General features: G+C 43.3%; 1 protein-coding gene across 1 annotated transcript; it reads left to right on the top strand.

Annotated features, from left to right (window-relative positions):
- Positions 1-411: 411 nt before the first annotated feature.
- Positions 412-19,391, top strand: ipo7 (importin 7). The gene is made up of 25 exons (XM_080885479.1): positions 412-621; positions 2,841-2,922; positions 5,224-5,377; positions 5,484-5,642; positions 5,736-5,892; positions 6,010-6,099; positions 6,195-6,289; positions 6,698-6,782; positions 6,896-7,030; positions 7,266-7,365; positions 7,456-7,532; positions 7,659-7,775; positions 8,106-8,195; positions 8,310-8,475; positions 8,564-8,724; positions 9,284-9,412; positions 11,158-11,224; positions 11,342-11,467; positions 11,553-11,650; positions 11,778-11,873; positions 12,059-12,279; positions 16,626-16,834; positions 16,938-17,144; positions 17,241-17,357; positions 17,954-19,391. The coding sequence occupies exons 1-25, from the start codon at positions 538-540 to the stop codon at positions 18,049-18,051; spliced, it is 3,120 nt and encodes a 1,039-aa protein (XP_080741605.1). The 5' UTR covers positions 412-537; the 3' UTR covers positions 18,052-19,391.

Below are 19,391 nucleotides of genomic sequence, written 5' to 3' on the forward strand. Positions count from 1 at the left end.
TTTTGTCATGCATCACCCCTGATACTCTCATCATCCATTGCTTTTGATGTTTGCCCCCAGTATTTGAACTCATTTAAGCTTCCCTCTCATTCACATCCATGCATTCTGTCATAGAAACTTTATTTCACACTATCAAATGAGAATGTAAATCATTCTAAGCTTTGTAACTGGGACTTTCATAATGAATAGCCTTAAATGACCTTTATTTATGCAAAGAAATCAAGAAATAAAAGGCGTTAAAACAAAGTTTTTTCAATCGTTTAATAAATGCAGCCAGTAGGTGGGTCAGCTTCCTCATTTTTTTGAATTTCAGTAGATAATATGATACCATGTAGCTGGAAACTACACCTCCCAGAGCTCCACGGGCGCTACCGGAAGTTCGTCTTGCACAAATTTGGCGCTGATCTATCCGGGTACTTCATTCACTGCTTCCTTTCGCGCCGGGTAACCGGAGAGCCGTGCGTCCATGTGCGCAGTGACTGGGAATTGATAGAGCTGTGATATATTGAAATCCGAGCCGTAAACAGAGTTTTCGTGATGGATCCCGACGCTTTGGTCGAGGCCCTTAGGGGTACGATGGACCCCAATCTGCGGGAGGCCGCGGAGCGACAGCTGAACGAGGTAAAAGTTAAGATGAAGGCAGTTGTGGCGCGGTCTTGGTTGGGTCGGGCCTCGGCCGTTCACAACATCAAGATGGTGCGATCACGCAGGCTGGGCTCTACTGCCTTTAGTGTGGCAGTTCAGGCGTTCATATCCCCCTCGGCTAGCAGACTGTCTGATTGCCCAGACTTTAGTTGCTGTTTTTTGTGCGTGATAAACGCGATGTGATCAGTCCTTTTTGTGATTAGGTGATAACACGCTCGTGTGGCAGTTACCAGCGTCACTATTAGCCTCATCTTCAGCCAGCTGTGCCGCTAATGCTACAGAAGCTAACGGTTGTTGCCCTGCCGAAGCGATAAGTGTGAGCTGTGCTCGTATCGTTTCTGTACAATTTCGACTAAATTCCAGGCTGACACGGCGGAAGAACGATTCGAGCGGCTTATTGAGTGGCAAAAGAGGCCGGCCAAATGCAAGGCAAGTGGAAGGCAGGGTATTTAACAGCGGGATACTGGTGTCTAGCTAGGTGGCTAATGTCAGCTAGCTAACTTCGCTACTTGTTGGATGAGCTGCTGTAGCTCCGCTACATAGCAGCTGCTCACGTGTCACTGGCAGTCCCTGAACTGTTCACAGTATTTAACTACGCAATAAAATTTACATAATCGGTTATTTTAGTACAGTTTGTCTTGGCTTCGCCCGTTATAGAATCGTGGGCTTCACATCTACTGCGTGAAATGTGTAACGAAATAGGTTTTCCGAGGTCCGTATGAGCTAAAGTTCAGAGTTAGCAACTATCCTGGTCGAGGCAGCATCCGCACTGTGTGACTAAAAAAAAAATGTCTGGTCACACTAACAATTAGTTTTATTTCTGATATACGGAAATTAATCTGTATAAAACAACTGGATACATTTTTAAGGTCTGAGAGCGTATTTGGTTTGTTAATGGGGATTAAATGCGGGACAGAGTCCTGCCATCCTGTAAAATTAAACCACCATCCCTGGCACTTCGTAGCAAACTGATTTGCTGGACTGCTTTAGGTGTTTGTAATAAAAGTTATTGCTGCAAAGCGTCTTAATTTCATGTGCCATTGAGGACCTAACTGGTGTCGTATAGTGATGGAGTTGGACACATTTCCAACTCAATGAGCATAACATGGAATAATCATTTTTTGTTGTTTGGAAGTGCACTAGCTTGCATGGGCGTACCGAATGAAATGGTTGAGTTTGTTTATTATTCAGGCGCTAATGTCTCAGTTATGTATTATTGGCAATGCTTGGGGCTAAGGTTTTGCTTTACACCCACGTAAGCGTTGTTAGTGTTGCTTCCCTTGAATGGCAGAGCTCGGAGTATTTTCACAAAGCTGGCTGGACCTCCTGGAGTTTTTTTTTGTTTTTTTTCTTCTCTCAATAGAAGTCATGTCTTCTGGAGGAGGATGGAGTAAATCTGTGGTTTCTAAATGTGGTTCTTTGCTTAGTCATAAACTCTCACTGCTTTTCATGGAGAATTATCAGTTGAACAGTGAATGAAGCTTAAGATAAATCAAATTCATTGTCCCTTGAGCTGCAGGACATTAATGTATTTATCAGAGACTGATCATGCTTTTTTGGCTGTACAAGTTAGCAGGTACCAGTCTGATGTCGCTTCTGTTCTGGTGATGATTATTACTTCATCATGTTTTAGGTTGGAAAAATGTCTTGTCTGATGCTGTAAAACTGACTCTGGCTATGGGATATTTTTCCTCCCCCTGTAGTAAATAATTTTTTAAAAATCCTTCAAAGATCATAATATTGCAGATTTGTAACAATAAGTCATGTATTTCTGTTTCCAGTTACTCAGCAACAGTGATGTATGATTATCTGAGTACATAGTGTGTGCTCAAACTGCAGGTTAGACTTGGACCAATTCAAGTATACTTAAATGCCAGCTCAAAAAGATTAATTAAAACTAACTTGAAGTCCAGCACACATGAAACGGTACTAAAAGAGAGATGATGGGGCGTTGGTTAAATGGGCTACCCGTATGCTGAAGGGCTACTGTAGGAGCCTGGGTTTGATTCTAACCCAGGCCATTTCCTCTGTGTCACTCTGCCTGCTCTATGTCTCTCCTTTCCTGTCAGCTCTACCATCTTGTCTAAAATACTAATAATAATGAAGGCAAATAATCACTCTTTAAACAAAGAGAGGGGAGATGTTTTGTCTTTATAACCAGCTTACGTATATATATATTTTTTCAATGCTTACAGGGTCACGCCCGGGTAAATTTTGTGTCCACGCTGCTTCGCGTCACCATGACTGATCAGCTGGATTTGCCTGTCAGGCAAGCAGGTGAGTCAGAACTTTCTCAGCAAACAAATAATTATACAGTCATAGGATTTAAAAAAAACAAAACAACAACCAACAAAACAAAACAACCAAACGTTTTTGCTAATAATTATTGTTAATTGCAGTTGTTTTCTTTGAAAGAAAAGTGACTCATCATTGGCTTTAATGTTCTGTTCATACGTTTAGTGTATTTTCTGAGTCAAACTATTTTATGACTTGAAACCAAATCCACAAATAAAAGACGTGATTACATTTATTTATTTTAAGCATCTGTAAAAATGTTCTCACTTCAATTTCAGTTTATTTCAGTCCTTGAGCATGATCAGTGCTCAAGGACTTGGTCAGGAAAATTAATTTAATGTTTTGGTTTATTTTAAGCTGTTATTGCAAACCTTAGTGTGCACTGAATCCACCTTGCTACTGTTTGACTTTTTTACCGCTTTTATCCTACACTTTAGGATAAAACTGCATTAAATAAGAAAACACATCTATTACCTGCGATTCCCAAGTTAAAGAGGTCGATTATATAATTTTTTTTATTTTTTTTTTAAACAGAGTTATTAAGTGATGATCTGTGATTCACACTTGTTTTTGTGAGGCTAAAGTACCACGCTGAAGTGCATTGCACACGTGGAGTTGGTTAAATATAGCTTCAGTCAAATGCTGCTCTCTGAACATGGAGCTTTCCCTCCACTGACACCTTCCTCAAAGTTAAAATCTGGGCCAGAGTTGTTACAGAAAGTGCACACATAACATCTTAATTATTGTGCACACACCTCCCAAGAATACATGGCTCTTCCAGCAAATTAAGCTGCTATAGATCTGTGCTCAGGTATTATAAATTACTTTTTTAGCCATAGGGGGGGAAAAAATGTCAGACATTATTTTGCGGTCCAGACTGTACAGAAGCTTTGGACTAATATCAACAGTAAAGCTGATTACAAACTAATGTCTTGATTTATTGTTCTGGCATGTAGTCACTTTGGTTGGCCAGATTATTGTTTGCAGCCTGTCTGGTTTGATGCTGGTAGGCTGTCCAACACAACAAAAATGCTTTTTAAATTTTTGAAATATGAGTGGCGCTGCTTTAGTGGTGATTGACAGTTATTAGATAATTTTTTCCCATAAATAGATTGATCAGATGCATTGATGGCAGCCAGCTGTCTCTGGGCATCGTGTTTGAATGTAGATTTGAGTTGTCTTTGAATACGTGTTGACAGGATGTGCAGCGTGAGTTGTGTTTCAAGATTTGTTACAAAGTAAATACAGAGGTTGAAAGTATATTGTGTAAACACATTTTCCTCGTGGTCATAAATTTAATTTATGACACATTCCTAGGGACTTTGTTGTACAGTGTAGTCATCGGTGAAAGGGGGGCGGAGGGCTGTGCTCCATCAGCATTGATGGGGTGGATTATGATTGACTCGCAGTTGCTGTAGGCATTCGTGTTGACCTCCGCTCTCTCAGATGCCTTTCCTTGTGAGCCACAAACCTCATAGTGAGGCCCCCACACTGTAGATGTGAACCCAGCTGACACCCTGGTGCTACATTCAAAACTGACCTACAGAGGGAATTTATTTCTGCAGCATAGGCTTTATTTGGTGCTCAATTCACATTGCTGTGATGTACGCCGCCATAATGATGATGGGTGTGAGTTTAAGGGTTGCATGAAGTTGGTGGCTTATTTTGATATCCCGTCATGAAGAGAAGTATGATTTTAAAATCTCGCTTTCCATGTTATTTTTCCTTCTGGTATTTGAGACTGCTCTTCTTTGGTAAAATCTGTCTGTCTTGAAGTCTTAGTTTGTGTATTTGTCCATTTTATACCCATTTTAAGATAGCAGATATATAGCCTTTTACCTTTTCTGGGGATCGTATACCCATGTTTCCTTTTCATAAGTTCACATATCGTTCCCCAGAATAAGTCTTTGGAGTGTCTCTCAAACGTTATGGTAGGAATCATGTTTTCAGTTTAATAGTTTGCTTTCATTTACGTTAAAGCTATCAGCTATTGTCTTTTGATAAACCCGTCATACCTCTTTCCTATACAGTGAAGTGCTGTCAACACTCCTTAAAAGTCCAGTTTCGCTACATCTCAAAGATAATCGAAAGAGCGTCAGGGAGCAAAACTTGAAACAGAGTTCCTTTAAGTCTCTTCTTCATTCTCCACGTGGTTTCCGTGCATTCATTTGGAAGCTGCCTAACTATTTGTGCTAAAATGTAATCTTTTTTGTGATGTTGATCACTGTGTGTGTTGCATTTCTGGGCTGTGCTCTGTAACCTCTGTGTTCCCCGTCTGTCCAGGTGTGATTTACCTTAAGAACATGATAACCCAGCACTGGAGCGATGGAGACGGTTCAGGCACAGAGACGCCTGTTAATAACATCCCCGAGGAGGACAGGCAGTTCATTCGAGACACCATAGTGGAGGCCATCATCCACTCCCCCGAGCGCATCAGGTAACCACAAACTCCACTGGATGAGTAGAGAGAGGAGGAGCTGAGGAGAGTTTGTCACTCTTGCATTAAGTTACCCAATCTGAAAGTCGTCTGTTGAACTTTTCAGGGTCCAGCTGACAACATGTATTCACCACATGATCAAGCATGACTACCCCGGCAAGTGGACGGCCATCGTGGACAAGATTGGCTTCTACCTGCAGTCAGACAACAGTGCAGGGTGGCTGGGCATCTTGCTTTGTCTTTACCAGCTTGTCAAAAACTACGAGTAAGTCAGAGTTTTCATTGTTGACCTTTACATGGTCTTATACCACACGCCCTGGGTCTAACATTGAGCTTGTGGACCTTGTGTATGAAACAGGTACAAGAAACCAGAAGAGCGTCAACCACTGGTGGCCGCCATGCACATCTTCATGCCCATGCTGAAAGAACGCTTCATCCAGCTGCTCTCTGACCACTCTACTGACTCTGTCCTCATACAGAAACAGATCTTTAAAATCCTCTATGCCCTCTTCCAGGTATTCTTTGGTTTGCTCAGCAAAATCATTGTTTATTTTTAATTCTCCTTCTTTGACACACATCTTAATATCTGGTGACACTGGAGTAAATGACTGGTTCCTTGTCTCCTTCCACAGTACAACCTTCCTCTGGAGCTCATCAACAGACAGAACCTGACAGAGTGGATGGAAATCCTGAAGACGGTAGTAGACAGAGATGTGCCTCCGGTAAGTAGGGAAAAAAGATTTCCAGTTTCCACAAGGTGTTCACATTTACCTGCTCCGCATGCTGACTGCGATACTGGTTCCTGTCTGTGCTGCAGGAGACGATGCAGATCGATGAAGATGAGCGGCCTGAGCTTCCATGGTGGAAGTGTAAGAAGTGGGCCCTCCACATCTTGGCTCGGCTCTTTGAGAGGTAAAAATCCAATAATTGTTCCCTTAACTTGTTCAGCAAATGATAGGAGCAAGTTTAACACATAGACTGCATGTTTTAAAAAAAAAAAAAAAGTAAATAAAAATAGACGCACCGACTGGGTTTGGACTCAGCATTTTTGAAGCGACATTGATGAACTATACTTGGATTAGTATAAGTTAATCCTACTAGACAGCAGTCACCAGGGCTGCTTGTGTTGCTACATCAATCTTCCTCACCCTTCACTTTAAGCGTTACAATGTCCCCCAAAAAAATTCTCACCTCCAGTTATTATGAGGAAAGAAACTAACCAGTTTTTTGTACCAGGCTGTAAATGTGCTATTTAATGGTGTTTTAATACTTCAGCCCTAAAGATTGCCACTCGGTTTAACATTCATACTCTGTTTGCAGGTATGGAAGCCCAGGAAACACAACCAAAGAGTACGCAGAGTTTGCTGAACTTTTCCTAAAGGAATATGCAGTCGGTGCACAGCAGGTAAGAACTTTGGAAGATGAAAGAGCAGCAGCATCTCACCTTTTAAATTGAACTTTGTTTTTTGGAGTGAAACCCACAAATGTAAGGAGTTTCTTTGCACACTTTGCCTCTAGGTGCTGCTGAAAGTGTTATACCAATACAAGGAAAAGCAATATGTGGCTCCCAGAGTACTCCAACAGACGCTCAACTATATCAACCAGGGCATAGCGCACGCTCTGACGTGGAAAAACCTCAAACAACACATCCAGGTAAAAATTCAAAATGCTTAAATGTGCTAGATATTTCACAATTATGTATAAGACTGTTAGTGGTTTCTGGAACACTTTGAAAAAGAGCAGTGAATGAACCTTGATAACTGCAGTTTAAAGTGCATCTTTCCATTTGTAATGATTGCAATGAGCACTTTGATGTACTGTTTCTGTCCAAGAACAAACCTGACATCTGTGTTGATGCTCGCTGACCATTGTGACTTTGATCTTTCAGGGCATCATTCAGGACGTGGTTTTCCCCCTCATGTGTTACACAGATAGCGATGAGGAGCTCTGGCAGGAGGATCCATACGAGTACATCCGCATGAAATTTGGTAAGCTGAGACGATCAATGCCTGAAATCCAAAAGAGTCCGTGCATGAGTGATGACTAACAATTACTCCAATCTGTGCTGTCTCTGTCAGATGTATTCGAGGATTTTATCTCTCCAACAACCGCAGCCCAGACACTTCTCTTCACTGCCTGCAACAAGAGAAAAGAGGTGAGGCCATTTTTTGTTAATTGTATTAAAAATGTATACCCTTTTAAGAGGGAGGAAAAAAATAACTATCCCTATAATCTGTATTTGAGGTCCAGAAAATAATAAAATGTTCTTCTTACTGTTTAGGTGCTGCAAAAGACTATGGGCTTCTGTTACCAGATTCTCACAGACCCCACCTCTGACCCCAGGAAAAAGGACGGCGCCCTTCACATGATAGGCTCTCTGGCTGAAATCCTGCTCAAGGTAAACGTCTCTCCCACTGGCCCGTTTTCTCCACTTATCTGGCAAATCCTGTTTTCTAGGCACAAACTAAAAGACATTTAGTTCCACTTTCACTCATGTGTTCAGTTGCAGATATTGCACTGATGGTGAAAACTGCTCTTTACTCGGTTGTACTTTATTGCAGTCCATTTTAATACTTTCCTAGCTGTGGGCAAAATATCAGTGCTGAAGCTGTGTAATTATCAATCATCTGAATTCAGCCTGCATCCTCTTTCTGCAAACCACTGCAAGTGTAAACTGTTTTGATTGCCTCGTGAAACTTACTTTTTTCTTCTTCCTCGTTTTATGCAGAAAAAGATATACAAAGACCAGATGGAGTTCATGCTGCAGAATCACGTCTTCCCCCTGTTCCGCAGTGAACTGGGATACATGAGAGCCAGAGTAAGTGATCACATAATCCACATAATCACCAGTCGTCAGACTTGTGTGATAATAGCACGGAATAACTTTATGTAGGATGTGTTTAATCAGTGGTCCTGCCACCTTTTCCCATAGGCTTGCTGGGTGCTGCATTACTTCTGCGAGGTGAAGTTCAAAAATGACCAGAATCTGCAAACGGCCCTCGAGCTGACCCGCAACTGTCTAATCAATGACAATGAGATGCCAGTTAAGGTGGAGGCCGCTATCGCCCTACAAGTTCTCATTAGCAATCAGGAGAAGGGTGAGATAATCTATTCATGGAGCCTGTGATACTAAAACACTAAAGTTCAGTTCCCATCTAACAACATTTTTCCTTGTGTCGTTTTTAGCCAAAGAATACATCACCCCCTTCATTCGGCCAGTGATGCAGGCACTCCTGCACATCGTCAGAGAGACGGAGAATGACGACCTCACTAATGTCATACAGAAGATGATCTGTGAATACAGTGAGGAGGTCACTCCAATTGCAGTGGAGATGACACAGCATTTGGTAAGTGCAGACATGATGGAGGCTACATTGTCATGGCATAATCTCACAAAGATGCCACATAAAACTGCTCCTATAGAGCAATAAATGAGGAGAGGGCTGTCATCCCATAAGGAAAAAAATGTTGTATTCATTTTTTTTAAAGAATTTGAAGATTAATTGCAAGTTTCTCATGACAGATAAAGTACCAGTGGCCTGATTTTTAATAAATATATAATATCCCTGGGAAAGGAAGAATCAGTATCGCGATTAAGTGTCCTGTCATGTTTCTGACTTTTCTTCCCTTTAGCTTCTTTATTTTCCATCTCATGCACTGATGACTGATGCTGAATGTTTGCAAAGTGACTGCAGTTCCTCTTTGCTGCTTTTAACAGAAAGCTACAACAAAATCTCCCCCCCCCCCCCTTTCCTGTTTTTGTTGCTTTTCCCTTTTCAGAGGTGGAGCCTTCATATTAATCAATCTCCTGCCTGATGATTCATGTGTTGCTATGAGGTTCACTAGAAAGTACTCTGCTCATCATAGACGCAGTCGTAATGCTCTTTCCTGTTTGCTCTCTGGCAGGCCATGACGTTCAACCAGGTGATTCAGACGGGCCCTGACGAGGAGGGAGGGGATGACAAGGCTGTGACCGCCATGGGCATCCTCAACACCATCGACACACTGCTGAGTGTGGTGGAGGACCACAAAGAGGTTAGCATCATAGCCACCGTAGCCGCTGCCCACATGTACACCCCTCCCGGCTGATCGCTCATCTCGGTGCCACTTCCTCTGTGGAAGCGGCTCTGGTCTGCTGCTACAGCGTTCCTGCCAACACACTCGAGCCACCCACCAACTCCTGGGAACACGCTCTGTTCTCACCATGTTCAAAATGACTCAGAGGCTGAGGCAGACGCTAGAAATAGAGCCGGGGCACGCTGCCACCATGTCTGCTGAAACGCAGGACTACTGCTGCTCAGTCAATAAGCACTCTGGGTTTTTTAAATTGCGTAATGGTTCTGTAATTAGGATTGTCAACATGCATTGCTTTGCTGCACCAAAGTGGTATTATTTTATTTGACCTGTGGATTTGGGAAAATGGAAATGTAACCAAATCAATGGCTGTAGGTGCATTAGAGGACCTAACAGCACAGATGGTATTGACTCAAATAAGTGTTGTCCCAGGTTACAGTTAGTACAGTTGGGGAGTTCTAGTCCAAAGTTTCCAAGTGGATCTGGAAATTTGTGTTTTCAATTCAAATTTCCACATATAACAAGTAGGGGTGCAACGATACACAAAATTCACGGTTCGGTTCGATACTTTGGTGTCACGGTTTGATATTTTTTCGATACAAAAAAATGTTCATGCCTTTTTAATTTGTCATTTATTAAAATTATAAATATATATTTAACTCAAAAGTAGTTTTTAAATTTAATGTTGCTGAAACAAAATAATAAAAAAAATCTATCTGATCGAGGAATCACTCATCTTTGGAAAAGAGTTTATTACAGAGAAATGGCTCTTTCCAAAATAAAAGCTACACTATACGCTTCTTCTGGGCTATATTCTCAGCAGCATATTAAACATATCAGGTCCCCATAAGGAGAATCATGTGCTAACGGCTGTCTAAATGACTCAGGTAAAGTTTGTAGCATGCGTGCTTGTTGTTTTTGTCTGCTTCCACTTGTCTTTGCACTAGGATGCTGTAGGTGTAAATGTGCAGTCCTATTCATTTTGTTCTCACTAGTGCTGTCAGCGTTAATCTCGTTAAAATGACCTTAACGCCACAACACGGCAAATCTCCGTTAACAAGCTACCGCGGATCGCCCCGTGCGTGGGGCTGAACGGCCAACACGTTAACGAGCTAACTGCGCTAACACACTAGTTCCCACCAATGTAATTGAGCATTGCGTGGCACATCCGACACACTGTTTTACTTTTGTCCATGACGCGCTTACCTTCAGGGTCATGCTTCACATGAAGACCAACATGGTTCCAAACGCCACATCTGAATGAGGGTGGGGGAGGTTCAATTTGCCATGTTGCAAGGAGAGCTTAACTTCTGTCTCGCTAGCTTGCCCTGCGCTCAGTGAATCTGCGTTCGACTACTCCGCCTAGGCTGCACTGTCGAGCGCAGATCCACTGAGCGCTCAACACAGACAGCATAGTCAGAAGGAAAGTTGATAAAATAAATTAAAAATTTTGTATTGTTCGATACATATGCGTACCGAACTGTATCGAACGGTTCAATATCGATAAGAGTATCGTTGCACCCCTAATAACAAGGTTTGCATCCAAAAGACTGTTTTCTATTAAATCATTTTACTTACTACTCGTGCTAAATTTAAGAGCCTTATGTGACGCAAAAGCAATATAGTTTTGATCTCAACAGCTACATCTTCTTTAGTGAAACTGAAAGTGAATTCTGAATTTTCTTTGATGTTTTGTGGTATTTCAGATCATCCAGCAGCTCGAGGGCATCTGCCTGCAGGTCATCGGCACTGTGCTGCAGCAGCATGTACTGGGTAAGGGAGACCGGTTCTTCCTGTGTTTCCACTTTCCTCCCGCATGCTGGTCTTAAACTCTTTGTGGTAAACAGATCGTGTTTACCTCCAGTGATGCACTTTCGATTTTACCCCCAGAATTCTACGAGGAGATCCTGTCCTTGGCCCACAGCCTCACCTGCCAGCAGGTGTCACCGCAGATGTGGCAGCTCCTTCCACTTGTGTATGAAGTCTTCCAGCAGGATGGCTTTGACTATTTCACAGGTACTTTGATTTTCCAATGAATTTTTCACACCCTGTGTAATTTTGTCTGTCTGTTCAGCTGAGTGAATAACTGTCTTTCTTTCAGATATGATGCCTCTCCTTCACAACTATGTCACAGTTGATACGGACACCCTCCTCTCTGACACTAAATACCTGGAGATAATCTATAGCATGTGTAAGAAGGTAAGGTGCTGCAGTTTATTCTACATAATGTGAGATGGGCTTTTTTTTTTTTTTTTTTTTTTATATTCTGGCTAAACTAGTTGCTGAGCGCGATTTTGGTGTTAAACCATCCTGTGTGTTCACACAGATCCTGACGGGCGATCCAGGTGAGGACCCAGAGTGCCACGCAGCCAAGCTCCTAGAAGTGATCATTCTGCAGTGCAAAGGCCGCGGCATTGATCAGGTCAGTGTTAAATAAAGACTGCATCTACGCATCAGAACAATGAGCTGTTATATTAAAAAGAGCATCACCACTTGGCTGTGAAATAAAATGTAAAAGTAGATTTTTGTTGTACAGTTCCTGCTTGGGATTTTTTTGTATTATTATTATTCATTTATTTATTTTTAAACTTCATCCTGCCCTTGAAGGTTGTGCCTTTGTTTGTGACGACTGCATTGGAGCGTTTGACGCGGGAGGTGAAGACCAGCGAGCTGAGGACTATGTGCCTCCAGGTGGCCATTGCTGCACTGTACTACAGCCCTCCTCTGCTCCTCAACACTCTGGAGAATCTCCGCTTTCCCAACAACACAGAACCAATCACAAACCACTTCATAAGCCAGTGGCTGAAAGACGTTGACTGCTTCCTGGGGTAAGACTGATGTTTTTAATACTGCGAATCGCAGCTTAGGTGTGCGCCAGTCAGCAATTGAAGATGCACAAAACACATTTGCTTTTATTTCCCCAACTGACATTGAATAGTAATCACTGTTAATCAGCACGAATGACTACTCGTAAATTTAAAACAGGCTGTTAGGGCCATTTCTAACAAAACCCTGCACTTGTTTTCTTTATAGCTGCATATATGTTTATTAGTTTTTATTATCCATTTAGCTTGTCACTGATCTTGTAAAAGAACTTTTTAATAGTATAGGTACTTTGGATTTTCAGAATCAGAATACTTTATTGATCCCTGGGGGAAATTATTTTTTGTTACAGTGCTCCATTTTAAACCAACATTAAGACAAGACAGACAATACGCTAACTAAGAATAGTACAATATATACATACATAAGTCACTTATAAATAAATAGTTGGAAAAGAAACATGTGTAGTTGTAGCAGCAAACAGTGTGTTAAGTGGATGCGTTGTACAGGGAGATGGCCACAGGCAGGAATGATTTCCTGTGTCGTTCAGTGGTGCTTTTCAGTAATCTCAGTCTCTCACTGAACGAGCTCCTGTGACTGACCAACATGTCATGGAGTGGGTGGGAGGTGTTATCCAACATTGTCTTTATCTTGGACAGCATCCGCCTCTCCGACACCACCTTGAGGGAGTCCAGCTCCATCCCCACAACATTGCTGGCCTTACGGATCAGTTTATTAAGTCTGTTGGCATCTGCGACCCTCAGCCTGCTCCCCCAGCATGCAACAGCATAGAGGATCGCACTGGCCACCACAGACTCATAGAAAATCCTCAGCATTTTCTGGCAGATGTTGAAGGACCTCAGTCGCCTCAAAAAATAGAGACGACTCTGGCCCTTCCTGTAAAGTGCTGTGGTGTTTTTAGCCCAGTCCAGTTTATTGTCAATGTGTACTCCAAGGTATTTATAGTCCTCCACAATGTCAACACTGACCCCCTGGATTGAAACAGGGGTCAAGTGTTTCCTGGTCTTCCTGAAGTCCACGATCAGTTCCTTGGTCTTTGCCACGTTGAGCTGCAGATGATTCTGCTCACACCACGTGACAAAGGAGTCGACCACAGCCCGGTACTCTGTCTCATCATCCCTGCTGATGCATCCAACCACCGCAGAGTCATCAGAAAACTTCTGAAGATGGCAGGTCTCTGTGCAGTGGCTGAAGTCTGTGGTGTAGAGGGTGAAGAGGAAGGGGGAGAGGACAGTCCCCTGTGGTGCCCCTGTGTTGCTAATCACCTTGTCAGACACACACTGTGGGAGACGTACATATTGTGGTCTTCCTGTCAGGTAATCAACAATCCAGGACACCAGAGAAGCATCCACCTGCATCGCTGCTAACTTATCACCCAGGAGGGTCGGCCTGATGGTGTTGAAAGCACTGGAAAAGTCAAAAAACATGACCCTCACAGTGCTCGCCGGCTGGTCCAGATGGGTGTAGACACGATTGAGCAGGTAGATGATGGCGTCCTCTGTTCCGAGACGAGGCTGATAAGCGAACTGAAGGGGATCCAGATGTGGTCTTACTATGGGTCGCAGCTGGTCCAGGATGAGCCTTTCCAGGGTCTTCATGATGTGGGAGGTCAGTGCCACGGGCCTGTAATCCTGGGGGCCACTGGGACGAGGTGTCTTTGGTACAGGGACGAGGCATGATGTCTTCCACATCACCGGGACCCTCTGCAGACTCAGACTCAGCATAAACAGTTTATGAAAGACTCCACACAGCTGGGGGGCACAGGCCTTGAGGACAAGGGGACTCACTCCGTCTGGTCCAGCAGACTTGCCTGAGTGAAGTCTCCTTATTTGCATCTCAACCTGGTATTGAGTGAAGGTGATGGGTGGGGGAGGGGTGTCAGGAATCTCACAGGAGGCAACATGTGAAGAGAGAGGCTGGCACAGTGGTGTGGCTCTGGATTCCAGGCTGACTGCAGGTGAGGTTGTGGGGGTGGGAGCAGACACTGTGGTGTCGAATCTATTGAAAAACAGATTCAACTCGTCGGCTCTATTCTCACCTCCCTCAGCTCCCCTGCTGTTGGTTGGCCTGAATCCAGTGATGGTCTTCATGCCCCTCCACACCTCTCTCATGCTGTTCTGCTGGAGTTTCCACTCCAGCTTCCTCCTGTAATTGTCCTTAGCCTCTCTGATCTTGTCCTTTAGTAACACCTGGACCTTCCTCACCTCCTCTTTGTTGCCCCCTCTGAAAGCCCTCTTCTTGTTGTTGAGGAGGGCTTTGATGTCCTTAGTCACCCACGGCTTGTTATTTGGGTAACAATGAACAGTCTGAGCTGGAACAATGGAGTCGGTGCAGAAAGTTATGTAGCCTGTGATACACTCAGTAAGCCCATTGATGTCCTCGGCGTGAGGCTCACAGAGTGTTTCCCAGTCGGTCACCTCGAAACAGCCCTGTAGTTCCGCTATTGCCTCCTCTGACCACCTCCTAACAGTCCTGGTGGTCACAGGTTCCCTCCTCACAATTGGCACATAGCGGGGGGTGAGGTGAATCAGGTTATGATCTGACCTACCAAGTGGGGGGAGGGAGGAGGAGCTGTATGCATCCTTGACGTTAGCATACAGTAAGTCTAAAGTTTTCTCTCCCCTGGTGGGACAGTCCACATATTGTTTGAATGTTGGTAGTGTATTGTCCAGTGATACATGGTTGAAGTCACCCGAGATCACAATAAAGGCACTCGGGTGCTGAGTCTGTAGCCGAGCTATGGCAGAGTGGATAGTGTCACATGCAGCTGTGGGGTTAGCAGAGGGGGGAACATAGACAGCCACCAAGATGACGTGAGAGAATTCCCTGGGTAAATAATACGGCCTGAGTCCAACAGCACACAGTTCAGTGTCCGGGCAACAAATCCTTTCTTTGATTGTTATGTTGGCAGGGTTACACCACCGGTTGTTAACTAAAACAGCAAGCCCACCTCCTTTCCGCTTACCGCTAGCGATGCTGTCCCTGTCCGCCCGAACAGTGTGGAAGCCTTCCACGGAAGCATTCTCATCGGGAATGACCTGGTGCAGCCATGATTCGGTGAAACACATCAGGCTACACTCTCGGTATTCCCTCTGACTCCGTACCAGTGCTGAGAGCTCGTCGATTTTAATTGCCAACGATCGCACATTTCCCATCACGATAGACGGCAGACACGGTTTAAACCTCCTCCTCGCTTCGAGCCTCCGCTGTCTCACCGTCACCTTTTTTCTTCTCTTCTGTCCTTGACCTCTGCATCCCCGATGTGTTTTCCTCCAAATTTCAGCTGGTACTTCTGCGGGCACTTCTGCGGGCCTGGCCAGCGAGCCGGCCGGCATCAGGGCGATCAGCTGATCTCTGGAGTAAACAGTCCGTGCGTGTAGGAGATGTGCCGCGGTCCCGTTCCATGATAAAAGTAACAGTTCCACGGCCACCAGAAGAACAAAAACTCTCTCAATCCACATGATTGAGTAAGAGATAGAAAGTGGAGGAAAATACAAGTCAGAAAAAAAAAAGAATACGTAAGAAAAAAAGAGCTAAACTAAGAGAAAAGCAGGAGCGACTGTAACAGGCTGCACGCTGGTTGGCGCATGCGCACTAGAGGATTAATAGGGTGTATTTCTCACTGTGAAGAAGAGACTGGGAATGAATCACGGTGTTGTCTACAAGCAGCATCAGGCTCTGTCTATGACGCTGTTTGCTGATTTTTATGGCTGCGTTAGTTCTTGTTTTGCTGCATATTCCCCTCATACTGAGTTGAGATTACATTAATGGAGCTGGGTACTGAAACTGCAATAAAAGCCTCCCAACAAGGGAAGGGAGAGAGCTTTTCATTTGCTTGTGGAGAATTTCAAAACGTTGACAAACAAAGAACTGTTGTTCCAGACTCCTGAACCTTTTGGTCTAGCTTTGCTCCTGTGGTTCACTGATGCTGGTGCTCAGTAAGTGTAGAACAACATGGCAGTTAATGTAGCGGCCTGTTGTCACATCTGACCGATGGCTCTTTTTTAGAAAGGTTGGGTCGGTGCAGCTGCTGCGTGACTGGAGGGATATGCAGATGAGACACTGAGGGGGGGGGAAGAGGGAAAGTCACCTTTTTTAGGAAAAATATTTGTCTTCTCCAGAATTAACTGACTATTTTTATTTTAGTTGATTTAAAGGTTACCTTGAAATCACTATTAACAGTCTGTCTGCTGGCAGTGAAAATATTAGAGTATAAAATTAAAGTGACTGGCCCAAGCGTCTTATCTCAGTATATCTTGTGTTGACTGTTCATCCTTGTTGAATCTCAGAAGATTCAGCACCTTTTAATGCTTTTACTCCTCTCTCTCAGCCTCCATGACAGGAAGATGTGCATTCTGGGACTGTGTGCTCTCATGGACCTCGAGCACAGGCCTCAGGCCATCAACCAGGTGGCCAGCCAGCTTCTTCCAGCAGCCATCTTGCTTTTCAGTGGCCTCAAGAGGGCGTACGCTTGTCGAGCAGAGCATGAGAACGAGGAAGACGATGACGAGGAGGATGGGGAAGAAGAGGATGATAATGGTAAGATGAAGATTTTTATTTATTTCTTTTAAATGTGTCTAAGCGTTCAGCGTTAATCAGGGAGGTAATGTCTAAATGTGTCATCTTACGTCTGTAATTATAGCGGAGCTGGGCAGTGACGAGGATGACATTGACGAGGAGGGCCAAGAATACCTGGAGATGCTGGCAAAGCATGCAGGCGAGGACGGAGACGACGAGGACTGGGAGGAGGACGACGCAGAGGAGACGGCACTCGAGGGCTACACTACAGCCGTAGATGACGAAGATAACTTGGTGGACGAATATCAGATCTTCAAAGTCATTCTACAGAGTAAGACCACAAGCTACTGATGGCCTAAAAACAAACCACTATATGCATGTGTATTTTTTTTTTTTCACTAATTGATGTCACCTCAATGTGGTGCAGATCTCCAGAACCGTGACCCAGCATGGTACCAGGCGCTAACACAATCCCTCGACGAGGAACAGGGCAAACAGCTTCAGGACATCGCCACACTTGCAGATCAGAGACGGGCAGCACATGGTGAGGCCCGGCTAAGACTACCCAAGTTTGCCAATTTAAATCTTGTGGTGCTCTAAAGTCTGAAAATAAAGTGCTTTTGTATGTGCTGCTTTTTCTTTTTCATTGTTGTTGATGCAGTTGTACCTGTAATAAAAACTACTTTAGCATTCACTGCCTCCATCTAATTGCATTTCAGACTGATGTACTGAAATAAGCCATTATTGGCTCAGAAATGCAAGGCATTAAAAAAAAAAAAAAAGACGCTTGCCACACGAAAGAAAACATGTCTAAAATCCCACTTCAGTAATAAATGGGATCTTCCTCACCATTGCAGCTTTGATAATGGACCACAGCGATGGCCAAGCAGTTTGTTCCAGACTTTCTTTGGTTAGACTATCTTTTCCTTCTTCATGGGGGCCTAATAGGCATGCATAAACAAATAAATAGTAAAGGCTGCCCAGTGGGAGTAAATCAAGGTACGTGTCATGGTAAAAAGATAAAGATTTTACTTGGTTGTTTTGGGTGAGCTGCATAGCTGGACAGCAGTAAATCTTGAGCAAACAACTGTTTTCTGCTGTTTTATTTTATTAAAAATTATATTGCCCATCTTATTACAGAATCCAAGATGATCGAGAAACACGGCGGATACAAGTTCACAGCGCCAGTGGTGCCATCTACTTTCAACTTTGGAGGCACTGCTCCAGGAATGAATTGAGTCATCTGTTCTACTTTTTATTACTCCGTGACTGATTGTAGTGAAGTGAAAAAAGAGAAAAAAAAGAAAAAAAAGCTTGTGTTGTTCCCTTAAGTAGTGGTTCCAGAACTGGTTCTTCTCAGTCATTCTTCAATCTGTCAAATGGGGGAAATTGCACCAAATTGCAACAAGTGGCTGGGGGGAAAAACGAACCAAGAACTTGAGCACGATGCAGGAGATGATGATGATGATGATGATGAAGAAGCTCTGAACAGCGCTGTCTTCTGGAGCCCAGCGTGGAGGGGGATACCATGACAGCAACTCTTTTTGGCTTTGTTTTTTTGTTGTTTTTTTCTCACTTACACAAAATTTGGGGGATTAACCGTTAGAATTGATAATGGGACTAAATATTTCATTATCACTGTCATGGCCATTTGGCCTAATAAGATTATACCTCTGGTAGTGGTGAAATCAACGTTATCTTCAGCATAAACAAAACTCATGTTTATGTACATACAAGCCAAGGTTATTGTTTATTTTTCAAGTAGCCTTGAAAAAAAGCAACCAGAGGCATTTGTAAGGTATCAACAGCTGTATTCATATGTAGCATATTGGATAATTCATAGCACTATGTGATGCCTGATCTCTGTAAATTAATAATACTAGCACTTTCATATTGTTCAGGTCTCCTAGCCCTCTGTATCAGACTGCAAATTTTTTTTAAATTGAAAACTATTTAAAATGAAAACAGCTGTAACTTTGTTACTTTGCAAGTGATTTCTGTAATGGCAGGTTGTAATAATCTGGTTACAGAGGGGATCAGTGGGCGACTTCAGGAAAAGAGAATGCTCTTGGTGTTCACTATTGGCTGCAGGACAAGTGTGAGCACTGACAGTGCAGTTGGATACATCTTTGAAGCATGTACAATTGGACTTATCGTGAAGGTCTCAAGCTTTTGGTTGGTGTATGGATGAACCATCTATATATACAACAACATATTAAAAAAAACAAAAAAGATAAGGGAATTCATGATGACGAGTGTCTCCTTATCAAGGCTCGTGTCTTTACCTGCTTTAGAAATGTGTTTCATGATGAATGAGTAAATAACGTTAAACTTGGATGACTACCCCTCAAAAAGCAGCGCTCTCAGGTGATCACAGATCAGAGTTCTTTCTTTTTTTAAATTAAGTATGTGCACGATGCTCTGGTAACCACTCAAACAAGGTTATCCTAGGTAACTCAAATGTGAAAAAAACCCATTTTACTTAACTAAAGCAAAAATAAAAACTATACTTTGGGGGGGATGAACTGAAATGGTTTTGTGACCTTGCAAAAATATAATAAAAATGTAAAAGCCAATA

This window comes from Rhamphochromis sp. 'chilingali' (assembly GCF_963969265.1).
Source record: "Rhamphochromis sp. 'chilingali' genome assembly, chromosome: 6".
Taxonomy (NCBI): Eukaryota; Metazoa; Chordata; class Actinopteri; order Cichliformes; family Cichlidae; genus Rhamphochromis; species Rhamphochromis sp. 'chilingali'.